General features: G+C 31.7%; 2 protein-coding genes across 2 annotated transcripts; both read right to left on the reverse strand.

Annotated features, from left to right (window-relative positions):
* Positions 1-213: 213 nt before the first annotated feature.
* Positions 214-1,856, reverse strand: LOC136068879 (uncharacterized). Its single transcript, XM_065776682.1, has 2 exons — positions 646-1,856; positions 214-355 (listed from the first exon to the last, which is right to left on the reverse strand). The coding sequence occupies exons 1-2, from the start codon at positions 1,347-1,349 to the stop codon at positions 352-354; spliced, it is 708 nt and encodes a 235-aa protein (XP_065632754.1). The 5' UTR covers positions 1,350-1,856; the 3' UTR covers positions 214-351.
* Positions 1,857-9,021: 7,165 nt separating this feature from the next.
* Positions 9,022-10,115, reverse strand: LOC112040838 (transcription repressor OFP8). The gene has a single exon (XM_024073767.2). It carries the CDS (start codon positions 10,036-10,038, stop codon positions 9,133-9,135), a length of 906 nt encoding a protein of 301 aa, XP_023929535.2. The 5' UTR covers positions 10,039-10,115; the 3' UTR covers positions 9,022-9,132.
* Between the last annotated feature and the right edge of the window lie 3,930 nt (positions 10,116-14,045).

A 14,045-nucleotide genomic window follows, 5' to 3' on the forward strand; every position in this document is an offset into this window, starting at 1 on the left:
TTGTTATATGGCTGGAAGAAGTGCACTTTGGAAGTTGATTAAAGGCCAGAGTTGGTTCTCATTCATCGCATTTTTTTCTTGATAAATGGTCAACTTATGTGTATGCTTACACAGAGTTTTCAAGTACTAATTTGTAAAACACAATTAACTTGTCGCTACAATAAAGATATATATATTATAAGTACGGAATTACTTAAGAGTGGAGCACTAGACTCGAGCCAAGTTTGAAACATACGATGAAACAAAATTCAAGAATCAAGATAAAAGATATAAGGTGTTGCAGCAGGGTACAAACAAAATTGCCACGGTGTTCCGTCGTTTCCAACTCCATGGAGTTGTATTCTAGATGGGCTACCTATTTTACAAGAAAGGTGAAAAGAAATTAAAACCCCCGAATTAGTTGAATGTAAATGCATCAATCATAGAAAGGAAATTAAATTAATAATGTACAATTATTTAGAAACTCCCAATTAATTATAAACAACGGGCACAAATCTAAAAAACAAAGCGAAAAGATCAAGAAGACAGACTGCAAAAATAAAATAAAAAATGGGTTCACAAGCAAAAGAAAGAATGGCATTAAGGCCTCTTTGCCTTTTCCTTCACTAACTATCCAAATTTCTCCAAAAGAGAGAAGTCTACGACCTTAGTGATCGTGGCCTCAGCCTGGAATTGATGGTGCTTGCTGGCGCTAATGTTGGGGCAGCATTGAAGAATTCAGCATAAATGTCCATGAAAAACCTGTCAACAATGTCAAGGTAGGCCGGGCAAGTGAGGCGAGAATAGTAATGAAGAACCTCCTCTATGTCCAAGAGATGGTCCACATTGCTCATATCCAGCATCTCCAACTCCCTTAGCTTTTGTGCCACCAAACAAATCCTTCCTTCTCTCGTACCTTTAAAACAAGTATCTTCTTGTCTTTTCCTTCCGTGGGGTACTATGCTTTTCATCTTCACATCATCATCATCATGATTATGATAATACTGATCTTCTTTCCTTTCTATCTGATTCTTCTTCACCGAGCTCGCCTGTGAAAACTTCATGAAGCTGCCATTGTAAACCTCATTTTCTTGTTTAGTTGGGAATGGCATAGTTTTCTTCTTGCTTCCCTTCTTTGCCTTGTCTTTATCCAACTCCCATTGGTCGGTGAAGTCGGAGTAGAATTTTTCTAGCTCTTTGTAACTAGGTTGGACATTATTCTTATCTGAGCTGGCTGTGTAATTAGCTAAGGAATGAGAAGGGGTTTGGGGAATCTTTTCGTAGCCACCAGCGGAAAACAAAGACTTGAAGCTTTGTAAGGTTTTTTGGAAGAACTTCTTGGTGTTGGAAATGGAGCTTCTAAGCAGCATTGTTGCAAATAATATTGTATGTTAAGTAATGAGATTCGTTGCTCTTTCTTTATTCTCTGCTAAGGAAAGATACAGAGATGTCTCTCTCTCTCCCTCTCTTTTTTTGGCTTGTTGTTGGTGGTGATCTCAGTGAAGGTTTCTTTATACAGATAAGAAATGAGGAGGAGCCATTGAAGGTTGTTTAACTTTCTAAAGAAAATGGAAACCCTTTATTTCTCTCTCTCTCTCTCTCTCTCTCTCTTTTGGGTCTCACTTTATTTTGCTCTTTGTCTTCATGCGCTCCTTTCTTGTCTCTGTGTTTTCTTCTTTGCTTCCCATCGGGTCCCCACCAACTCTAATGGAAATGAAGGAATCAAAGCGTGTGAGTTTTTCATTATAATTAATAAGAGAGTTTCGTTGCTTTTACTTTTGATGGTGGAGTTGGTGTGTAGCCCCTTTTAGGAGAATGAAAGGAGCGGGTAGCGTAGTTGTTGAATTGAGCCTTTCTTTCACTCTCTACCGGCTTCTTCATCTCATTCGTTGGCTTTGCTTCTTAACCATATTAATTATAAACTATATTTATACGTCTCCATATGTATATCATTATTAATTAGGGTATGTCAATTTTTACTTTTTCAACACAATTCAGAACCGCCATGCAGTGAAACTGTGAAAGTTCGATTATGAAATCAACTTTTTTGTTTGTTCATTTATTTTCTCAAGCTGGCATTGTCATTTGAAGTTAGAAGGTTCTTCTGATTGATTTAAAACAGCTTAATAATCTTCTTTTTTTACTTTTCTTTTCTTTGCGCTCTAGATCATTGATTTGATTTCCTGTTGAATATCACGTCTTGGGTTCAGCACCACGTAGCATAACTATCCCGTTGATCATGGAATGCCTGGACTTGCCCTATTGGTCTATTACAAAAATTAAATTAAAACCTCCACAAATTGAACAAAAGTATTGCTCTAGAAACAATACTTTAACTTAAACTCACTAAAGCCTCCAGGTTTTAGTACTTTTTTTTTTTTTTTTTTTAACACGTACAAATGCACTTCAATGTTTTTCTTTGATACCATATAGTTATGAGATTTGTTTAATTACCGCTGTTATTTATTATCAAGTTAAGATACTAATTAATTTTTAATGTAAACAAGATTCATACCCATGTCATTTATTCAAGTTTAATAAAAAATTTTACTAATTGAACTAAAGGAAACCCACCACTTGTTTAAATTTATACATAAGTAGGTTGAAAGACTAAACTCATTGAGTCTGAATTTAGTAAGGATGGAATGTAAAACTCATGTTATACACCATTCAATAAGAAATTTTCATATCATCTTTTTACTTAAATTAAAATTTAATACATCCTATCACACATAATAACATCTCAATAAACTTCCAATTTGATTAGATTTTCAAATGGGTTTTAGAACTCACTGTGTGTGACTGTGCTTATCCTTTAATATGTGATAAGATGATGTATCATGTTAGGATTAGAGAGTATAAAACATGGATTTCACATCAGATCCTTATAGAATTTAATCTCAAACTAACTATGTAATTATCAAAGCAAAAAAATAAATAAAAATAAAAGAAATTTGAGATATGGGTCATAGCCCATTTGGCTATTGCTACAGTCACTAAGAGCATTCAAATAGTATTTGTAAAATAGAAAAAACTCCACATTTTACCTAACTCCCAGTCCCAGCACCTCTAACACCGGTCTATGTATAATTGTGCAAAATCCATCCATGACTATGGTTATGCGTTCCACTGAGTCCATAATCATCATGATCCACACAAATTAAATGGATTTCGTCTGCTTAGTATCATCACAAAATAACAAGGAAATATTAGGATTCTCTTCTTCATTGCCTCTTGTTCTACAAGACATCATTATGTCTAATTCCTTTTTAAAAGTTGTATGATATCGACACAGAAAAAAAATACCAAAATGTTGTCGTTCACACCCAGTCCACCAGCAGCATATTGGTGCCTTTTACAATTAAAAAGTAAGCCACCATCAAGATAAAAAAAAAAAAAAAAAAAAAAAAAGGGAAAATGAAAAGGTTTTCATATGATTATTTTAACCTACCAAGTCAGAGATCATAACTTCTTGATTTGGGTTAATTTAATACTACCCAGCAACAAAATCATTTAGGCCTTTCAAATATGTAATTCTTGCAGTACGGCAAAGAATTCATATCACTCAACCAATATTCATTTTTTAAACTTTCTGAGGTGAAAAAAAAAAAAAAAAAAAAAAAAAAAACCCTAATCATTAGCTAAACATGATTTGGTAATTTATGCCATTTTTCTGGATAATAAATTTTATTTTTTATTTAGGTCATATTATAGTTGGAGTAAATGTTTGTTATTTGTGAACTTAATGGCTCCTTGCAAAGAATAAGCTTATGTTTGATAACAGTTTTTATTTTCTATTTTCAAAAACTTGCTTTTGGAAATATAAAAGTTTTTTTTTTTTTGTATTTTTGAAATCAAAAACTTGTTTGGTTAGTTAAAATTAAAAAGATAGTTTTTTGAAGAAAATAAAAATAAAAATACTAAAATATGTTGTTACTAGGATTTGAACTCTAATACTAACTCATTAAATGAGACAAATTCATTAAATTAAATACTTTTTTTTATTGACTTTTAAAAATTAGAAACTGAAAACAGTCTTTTGCATGTTTTCAGTTTATTTCACAAATTGAGTTTTGAAAACAGTTCTGATTTTCTATCCATTTTAGGTTGTCAAACAAGTTTTTTAGTCTCAAACATAAAAATTATTTTTGAAAACAGAAAATAAGAGGAAAAAAAAAAAACAGTTACCAAGCATACTCTAAGTTTCTTTAGCATTAATACAAGCACACAATCAATTGCAAATGCTCTACAAGAAATCTATATTAAAAACATAAATTGGGTTGGTGGATAAGGAGTTTTATAGGGTTTAGTAGTTCTCATCTTTGAAGTCCAACTTAAGGACAATTAGCCGCTCTGAACTACTAGGTGCAACCGTGTCCATGGCACGTACATTTAATTTCCAGACAATTAGAGTTGCACAATTAGATGCCTTGGGGGCCTTGAATTCTTGTACCTTTGTTAGCCTCAATATGAGGAGGGTTCATTTCTTTTTTCTTTTTCTTGATAAATATGATAAAATTTAAAATGAGGAAAGTTCATTTCATATTTTAGATTATTGAATTGAGAAATATACAATGTTTCATATTATTTAAAATTATATTTCACTATACAATTACAATGAATGACAACTAATTTTAAATTGCGTAAAGCTTTATTTAGCTTTATATTTGTTAACTATCAAATATTTACTATGTGATGAATTCTCTCATTTTTTGAGATATCATTTTCTATACTCAACCCTGCTTTTTTTATATATTGAAAATGAAAACTATGTTTAGAGTACAAAGCAAAACCAATTTTATAATGATGTATCATGTTAAAACTGAAAGTGAAAGCAAAATATACCATTTTTTGCATTGAAAAAAAAAACAAAAACAAAAACAAAATACACCATTTTTGACTTGAACCAAACAGCCTCTTATTTTATCTAACTCAAATACAAAATACACCAAACAGCCTCTTATTTTATCTAACTCAAATACAAAATACACCATTTTTGACTAGAACCAAACAGGCTCTTATTTTATCTAACTCATGGGCACCGCCCCATTCACAGCTGGAGGTTGAATTTGAAATCATATAATCGTCTTCATATATAGTTGCCCAGCTGGCACCCAAATTTCAAATGTCTTGACCTTGGACTTCCTTTTTTTCTTTTTTTTTGACTATAGAGTATATCCAATCCAATATGCATTGATCTTTTCCTGATCCTAGTTTGTCCATACTAGAATTACTACAGAAGTATCCAAATTTAGATGCTTTTACTAATCAGATATTACCAAAAGATTCAACGCAGCTGGCTCGTCCCCAAATTTCCAACACAAAAAACACTTCTTGATCCACTTGGATTGCATCTACACGTACAGGCTGCTATATCAAACTATGAATAGACTAGTTTTTCAATATGAATCGCTCAAAAAATAAGTTTCACCAATAATTACTTAGTGTTTATATCATTAAAATAATCTAACCTTTAGCTATAGAGTCAGTTCTGTTTTCTTTTTCTTTTCTCTTAGCTAAAACTAGTCACAAGCTTTTAGGTACTGCCGCCATTACAGCTCGGAGTACAAAAGTAAACCTAATAGACTAATTATACACGTGCAGTTGTTGTCGGCTCGAGTGTATTGAACAAAGTGACTCAGCTGATGAGGACTAAAGACCAGCTAGTTCTAACCGATTGAGACAGTTCCATTGTGCAGACAATTATTTGTCATTGGCAAAAGGCCACGCATCCCAGGGTTGGAATCAGTCCACTTCAGAGGGATAAGACTTAAGACTTAAGGGTGAGTGTGACCTAGCCGGAGCTCTCACGGCTCTGACTCGACACATCAAGCTTAAGACTACACTACACCTTAACCTCCATGACTTTTGATGTTTTGCTTGCCAGTGAGGCCCAACGCAAATGTAGGTCAGTTTTTAGGTTCTGAATAGTGTTGGATTGTGTTGGGGTAGCTTTTTTTAGGCCCAATCTCTTAGGAACTGGATTGATTTTGACGGTGGCTTTCTTCGGCTAAACAAACCGAGTGCTCAACTTCCTATAGCCCACATTCACTATTTTTTAGGAATTAGTGGTACTTTTCATCCTCATGGAAACAAAACTTGTCATGATTATGATTATATAGTGCGATTTGCATTACATGTGAAATGTGATAAGTTTATGCTTTATATTGGACTAAATTGTAATTTTGCCTCTTACAGTTTGAGGTAATTTTGATTATGTCCTCTAATGTTTCAAAATTTAGAATCCATACCCCTAATATTAGTTATCATTTGAGTTTTGAGTCTCTTTATAAATACACAAAAAGAAGTCCGTCAAATACCAACAAACTCAAAATAATATCGATTTTTCATTCAGAACTACATCGTTTTGAATCTGTCAAAGCCAAGTCAAATACTATTTTCACTAAATTATAATTTTGGGTAATTTTGTGAGTTACAGTGGCACTTAATGGACATCTCATAATGGCGTATGGATGAAAATGCTTAAATCCACATGATCGATATGTAATATTTAATGTTAGAGCCTGAATCCAACTTTAAGAAATAAAATCAAAATTAGTGTAAATTATAATTGAGAAAAGTTAACAAATACCCTAAAGACATTAATTTATAAAATATTTTTAGAAATTTTTTATAAGGAAAAAAAAAACAAAAAAACAACTAATTTTTTTTACAATTTTTTATATTTCCAGTAAAAATTATAATAAAACTTTTTAAAAATAATTTATTAATAATTATCTTAAAAACACCCATTAATATAACCGGATGACCTATTATAATTTTGTCTTCGTATTAATAAGCAGGATTGTGACTACACGTTTGTTCACTCTTGTGTTGTAGTTGGGGGGCCGTGCCCTAGTAACTGCTTTCACCTTATCCGAAATTAGCTGAGGCCTAAAATGACAAATCACTGTGCAGCCCAAGCCAACCTGATAAAAATCCTCGCATTAATGGATATTAAAGTTAAGGATGGCCAACTTAGGTTTGGGTTGGGCAACTCGATCAATGCGTGAAAGGAGGATCCATCAAAAGTCGTCCAGTCCTATACTGATATTTTTAAGGTGTCTCGCTCACCAGAGAAAAGATGAACGCAAAAACCAAAATTATAACAACACAGTAGCCCAATGCAATGTGCTTGGACCAGTTTTCCCCTTTTGTGTGTTTGTCAAACCCAATGGACAGCACTGCCATAATCAGACATTCTTTAATTTCTATCCCATTTCGGCAATACCTTCAAAAAATGTGCTCCATAAGTTGTCATGATCATCCTACTCATTAATTATTCAAAAGGGACGTCCTAGATTGTTACAGAAAGTGCAATGCTAGCTTCAACCAATATATCATAGAAGGGAAGGAGAGGGAGAGAGATCCAAATGAATGTTTCTCTCTCTCTCCATCTCTTTCTCATATGTAATATTGTAACACAGCTTTCACGTTCAGGCTGGCATGGTCCCCCACGAATAGAAAAGGTTTTGGCTCATATTCTTTCTGTAAACTATCATCCCCCCATATTTTCTCATTCCGTTGTGTCTTCTCTTTCATGTCATTTTTTTTTCCACCATCCTTCGTTTGAAATGGACTTTTCATGCATATGACGTTTCAGTTTCAGAAGCATTTTTGGTTGGTGGGTACTGTCCAGCATTTTCTATTTGATAGATAATTGGAGATTGAAAATTTGACTCTAGACCGATTAAGCTTCAAAACTCTTAAAACATAAATAATATTTAAAACAAGATATATACCATATATGCAGCTCATATATATTATCTTATTGGTGCCTCAAAGCTATTGTCCACTGAATCGTCAACATTTGTTTGTTTATTTATATTTTATTAAGGGCCTCGAACTTTCTTGTGATTGTAATTTGAAAATAAACGTTGCGAGGACAATAGGACATAATGCTACAAAATGTCAAAAACAAAACTCTGTTCGATGCTGGGGTGGTGGGTGTGTTTGTGTTGCTTCTTTTTCCCATAATCCATATAATGAAAACAAACGGACTGCATTATTAAATGGAAATGGTTAATAACACAACAAAAATTGATGTACCTAACACTTCATGATATATTGTCTCTTACATATATCAAAAATTTAGACGAATTTTTTAATTGGCATTTTTGTCCATAGGCATCGTGCCAATTAATAGCCAAATCATTTGAGGAATCGTTTCTCTTTCCTAAATTTCCTTTCCATGAGTACCTAATGAAGTTTTTGTGGCCTTGTATGTGCTAAGATAATATAAATGTGAGGGTCAAATTTTTCTCAATTTCTGGCATAATATGTGGAGCTAGTGGATATAATTTAGATTAAATTGAATATCCTTGTCTTCCAATTAGCATTAAATAGTTTCCTTTTTTTCTTTTCTTTTTTTGATGGTTAAAATAGTTTCCTTTTCTATTATAGTTTATTCATAGAAGTGATGTTTGTTCTATTTAGATAGTCATGATATGGAAGTGGTGTTTGTTTACTTCACTTAAATTAATTTCTCTACCTTTTTCAATGAGAGAAAGGTTCCTTGTATTTCTCGGGCACTTTAAGAAAATGAGTGAATAATCTTCTACTGTATTGGTATAATTGTGGGAAAAGGAATTTAAAAAACCTCCAAGTCCAACATAGAAGAATACATTTTAAACTTTTTTATGTTTCTAAAACGTTCAACTTTCAAATCAATCAAACAACCGTTCCCATCTCCATCTTTTCAAGCTTCAGGTTGAAAAGTCTAAACCGTATCTAAAAGTTTAGGAAACATCCAAGACTTTTTTGTCATACTTTTTCCCTCGAACAATCTTTTTCAAAACAACAAAGAAACTACCTCCAAATTTTGATTTTTTCAAGAGCATAAACAACTGTTCAACTTGTTATCTTTCTTCTTCTCAATCTTTTCAAACACAGTTCTTTCACTGTGGAATCAAAAGACACAGAAAAACAAACCCTGGAAAAAAAAACAAGGAAATCCCACTTTACTGTAACATTTCCCACATTAAAACAAAAACAGATTCACATAGAAAACAGAAAAGAATCAACACAAGCAGTACTAGAAGATTTGGAGAAAATGGAGGATATCCATTATATACTAGTAGTTAATTAAAGTTAGAGCGCTAACTATTTTTCCTTAAAAACATAAACAAACGTCGAAAACAAAGACAGTTTTCTTCAAGACCAATTACAAAACAAAGCTTCCCAAATCTCCATGAAGACCTCCACAATGACCTTATGATGATGGTACGAATTCAGTGATAGAAAACACTGCAATAACTGTTCCAAATCTTTAGCTGCAAATATCTGCTTTTCAACTATCATTTCCACCATTGATAGCCTGAAATCGTTGTACGGATCACTGGACTTCTTCACCACAGCAAAGCTATCTTTCACTTTCCCTTTCAATGGTATTGGACCGATTTCAGAACTCAAAGTCCCTGACCTTTTCCGCCGAGCTGCGTGCCTTTTCCGACGAGAACGACGTCGTCGAGACTCGGATGAATCAGAAGAGAGAGACTTGGAAGAGAAAAGAGTGTCAGTCTCGTCCTCTCTTTCCTCTTCCTCTTCTTCTTCGCTACTATACCACGACCAAGCACCAAAACTCATATCTTGAGAAGAAGAGCTAATGGGAAAGAGTTCTCCTTGCTTGTTTTTCATCTGGGTCTTCTTCTTTTTCTTCTTATTCTTACTCGTATTCCTATCTGAACCTTTCTTCATCTGTTTGAAATGGTAGAAAGGGTTCAAGGGCGAGATTGGTGAAGCAGGAGGGCAGGTTCGTCCATCAGGGTTAAAATAACCGAAAGGCGAATAAGGCTCAGAGATTTTTCTTCTTGGAAGTAAGTCTTTCGCTTGGATTATGCAGCTTTGGTTAATGGTTTCAGGGGTTTGACACGGTTTTGGTCTGCAAATGGAAGGGATGGGTCGAGGTTTTGGGGACAAAGGCTCGAGCATATGGAAACTTTGGTGGTTTTGTGGAACAAAGACAGCTTTTTCCACTGCGTCGGAGATGTTTCGGGACCGGCACGAGCCAAATGAGGCTCGAAACATCCGAGAGATTCGTAGCTTGAATCGGTTTTCCATGAGAGAGAGAGAGAGAGAGAAGGTTGCACAGGGGGTGGGGGGGAGTTGATTTTTGAAGAGCGAGGTGGCGGTATTTGTAGGGGGGATATATATATTAATGAGAGAACTGAAAGTATAAGTTCTAAATGTTTAAGCAAAAATTATTTTACAAAATGCTAAATGTTATTGCTAAGTAAAAATTAGGACTAATAAAAATTTGCTATATTAACAAAAAAAAATGCTAACGAGTACCTTTAGGATACTAGTTAATAATCTATTTTTAAAAAAAAATTATGAAAAATAAAAAAATGATAATTAATATTTTGACAACTTTTTTCATTTTTCATAAAAATGTTATCAAAACTTTTCTAAAATTAATTATTAACCAGTGCCCTAAGGGTACTCGAATGCTAACGAGTGACCTTAGAGTACTGGTTAATAATTCATTTTAGAAAAATTTTAATACCACTTTTATAGGAAATGAAAAAAACTGTCAAAATATTAATTACTTTTTTTTTCATTTTTTATAAAAACTTTTTTTAAGTTAGCATTTCCCTTTGTAAAAATATTATAAAAGAATTTATGTTTGTAGTATTATTCTCGATAATGTTTAATATATAAACAATGTTACATACACACAAAAAAAAAATGACAATATTTTTAATACTTGATGTAGCAAGCTTGTATTGATTCTCATCTGAGTCACCATATCAATTTTATACCTACTACTAACAATTTGTCCCGTAAGCAAGTGTCAAATTTTTTTTTTTTTTTAATTTTGTATGTCGGTAGACTTTCTCATATTTTAAAGTGTCTGAGGATTTTTTTTTTTTTTTTTCTTTGGTCCACTTCTTTGTCCTGGTTAAGAAAAATTGGGCTGAAAGGAAGACCTTTGATTAGTGAACCTTTTTGACTTGTTTTGATTAGTGAAACCTAAAACTGTCCAAGAAAAATGATCACGACAAATGTTTTTCTCTTCCCTTTTATAATGACAAAGGTCTATATTTAGGACCATCCAAAGACTTTTTCAAACAGAGGGTTTTTTTAGTAGTACTTTGGGTTAATAATGTGTTTTGAGTTTGGTAAGAGAGTGTAATTAAATGTGTGTGTTTAGCAGTTTGTTTGTTTCTCCCAAAAAAAAAAAAAAAAAGAGAGAGAGAGACTCTTTCAAACCAACACATTCACTAGACTTGGACCTCATCAGGATTCGAGCGATTTTGATGGTAAAGAGTGATCAGCGACGAATTAAAGTCCTTAAAAATGATCATTTTGGTTCAAGTGTCTGTTTTTCCATTTTAGAATTCGACACAACATAATCGAATAGTAGAGATCTTAAAGGGCTTCCAGACAAAAACGGAGTAGAAAATTTTTTCAGGGAGGCAAACTAAATATATCAACAATTTTCAATTCCACAAAAAAAATATTTTTAATACATGTTTTTAACATGATTTATTTTATTTTATTTTATTTTCCCGTATATAAGAAAAATTCTCGATGACAACATCTTGGATATCCTAATTATGTTATGGCCGAAGTCCTATGGTCAAATTGGGAGAGGTTGTAGGTATTATCACAGATTAATTTATTGGAGGACCTGGTACTTAACTAAAGAACTTTTCATACCGACAAAGTATTCATAGGGGGTATTACAAACATGTACGAGAGCCCATTCTAATCGAAAAATAAAATTTATGAGATTTTAGTTCATCCCACTTTTATATGTAATATTCATTTGTATGTAACTATTGAGAGTGAAGATATTCTACACAACGTGACAATTCCACCAAAATGTTTTCTTTTAGTTCAAAACAATCAATTTAATTGTACAATCATAATTAGTTATTGCTAAGATTCACATGGGAACATATTCATATTAAAGAGAGGATTCATAAACATATTTATTTGTGCTCAAAGGGTGAAAGCATTAGAGTACCAATGTATACCAAGCACCAGAATTTACATATAGCAATGTATCTTATCAAAAACAAGTCATTTATGGATATCATCAAGAGGTTCATGCCGCTCTAGTTTTTTTTTTTTTTTTTTTTTTTTTTCTGCTTCAAAATGATCAAGTAAAAAAAAATGTTCATTCTCTTTATGCTGAAGGAAGATATATTTCTAGTCTGTCAGGAAATAATGATCAAGAAAGACAAAAATTCTTTAGTTTAGATATCTTCGGTGAAAAAATTATATATATTATATAAAAATGAGATTCTTGATTATTCAAAACTTAATCCAAGGGATTATTTTAATCTCACAAATCTTGCTATTCTATATGAAAATTATCATTTATTACCAATTAGACAAAGAAATAGATTCATAATTCGATTTCAATCAATTCCAAAAAAAAAAAAAACAAACAAACAAACAAACAAACAAAAATAAATAAAAAAAGAGCTAATGCTTCCTTCCAATATTTCGATTGAAATATTTGGAAATTGTATTTTTTGTTAAAAAATAAAAAAGTATTCATCCTTTGATGATCTTCAGTTCAAAAGAAAGAATTCATGCATTATAAAATATGGGACTACAAGGGTGCATCCAATCCTCAAAAAAGAATATTTGATTATCGTGGACTAAAAAATTTTAAAACAAATATTTTCTTTCCTTAAGTCATTGTGTAATTATCATTTAAAATATATTAATCACAATTAATATTCCTTAAAATTTTTCAATCATTATTTTTATATTAAATAACTTAAAGATAACACATTACAGTATGATAATAGTTTTATAAATGAGATCGTGCACCCTTGGCGTGAGTGTCAATCCACAAATCTAAGTAATTGTGAGTGAAGGATCGGGAATTCAAATCTCTAAGAGAAAATTTCACACACTTACACTTAAATTAATTAGAGTATGATTTCTATCTCAGATATATAAAAAATAAATAAATAATAAAAAAGTTTTACAAAACATAAAATGTTTACAAAATCAATTAATTTTGGATAAATTAAATAAGAAATGTCATATTTTTTTTCGTCTTAACATATAAAATGTAATTTAAAAGAAATATAATCAAAACAATGCTAAATGAAAAAAAATTTCTTTTGTTTAAAAATGAAAAAAATAGAACATGTCATAAACTTTTAATCATAAAATCATTGCATCTTTTATTCTTTCTTCTTCTTTTCTTTTTTTTTTTTTTTTAGAGAGACAAAGTTCCCTTTATCATTAGACCAAGACACTAATCAGTTTTTGGTGTAAACAGGAATTGAATCTCAGATCACTTATTCAATCATCAAAGATCTTATCAGTTGAGTTAACTAGAACCTAAAGTATCTTTTATTCTAATGGAAAGGGGAAAAGAGTTTGTTTTTGGAAAAGAAAAAGGAAAAGTATTTACTAAAAAGACTTACCTATATATTTTTAGAAACATATGCTTTAAATGCTCTTAAAGTTGATAAGTTTTATATGGGAAGAAAATTAGACATTAGTATTTTAAACAAGTGTTGGTACAATTTTATTTTATTAATTTTTTTTTTAAAGAATATCAAAGTACAATTCTTTCACAATTTTCCTTAATAAGATGAAGAGGGAGGGGGGAATTTTGAAAACTCAAGGAGTCATGACCCCCTCCCGCCGCCTCTATTGGAAGACTAACTATCGAGATCATGGTTCTTCTCCATCAATAGAGGCTTCTACTATTCTCTACCCAATGTGGCTAAGTTGAGTTGCAATTTGAGCCCTAAACCAACTCAACCCGTCCTGTAGACACGCCTAATTATTTTCATTATTTTTTTTTAAAATATATTTGGTAAAAGAATAGATGTAACTAAAAAAAGAAAAAAAGATTTAAAAAAGTTGTACATGAGTTCAATATAAAAATAAACTGAATTTTAAACTTATTCAATGGTACTAAAAAAGTGATTAAAAAAAAAAAGCATAGATTTTTTTTTTTTTGGCGATAAATTGTGAAATTATATGATTAAGTTAACTTAAAATCTCAATTAATCTATAGGGTTTTTAATTTGAGATCCCAATAATTTTAGGTTTTAAGATATGATTTAGTTAAACATAAAACCTCC

The sequence above is a fragment of the Quercus suber genome, unplaced genomic scaffold (genome assembly GCF_002906115.3).
Source record: "Quercus suber isolate HL8 unplaced genomic scaffold, Cork oak 2.0 scaffold_138, whole genome shotgun sequence".
In the NCBI taxonomy this organism is placed as follows: Eukaryota; Viridiplantae; Streptophyta; class Magnoliopsida; order Fagales; family Fagaceae; genus Quercus; species Quercus suber.

Bases quoted from the DNA above. Each gene is read 5' to 3' on its own strand.
- LOC112040838 (XM_024073767.2), bottom strand. From the start codon at position 10,038: ATGGAAAACCGATTCAAGCTACGAATCTCTCGGATGTTTCGAGCCTCA.
- LOC136068879 (XM_065776682.1), bottom strand. From the start codon at position 1,349: ATGCTGCTTAGAAGCTCCATTTCCAACACCAAGAAGTTCTTCCAAAAA.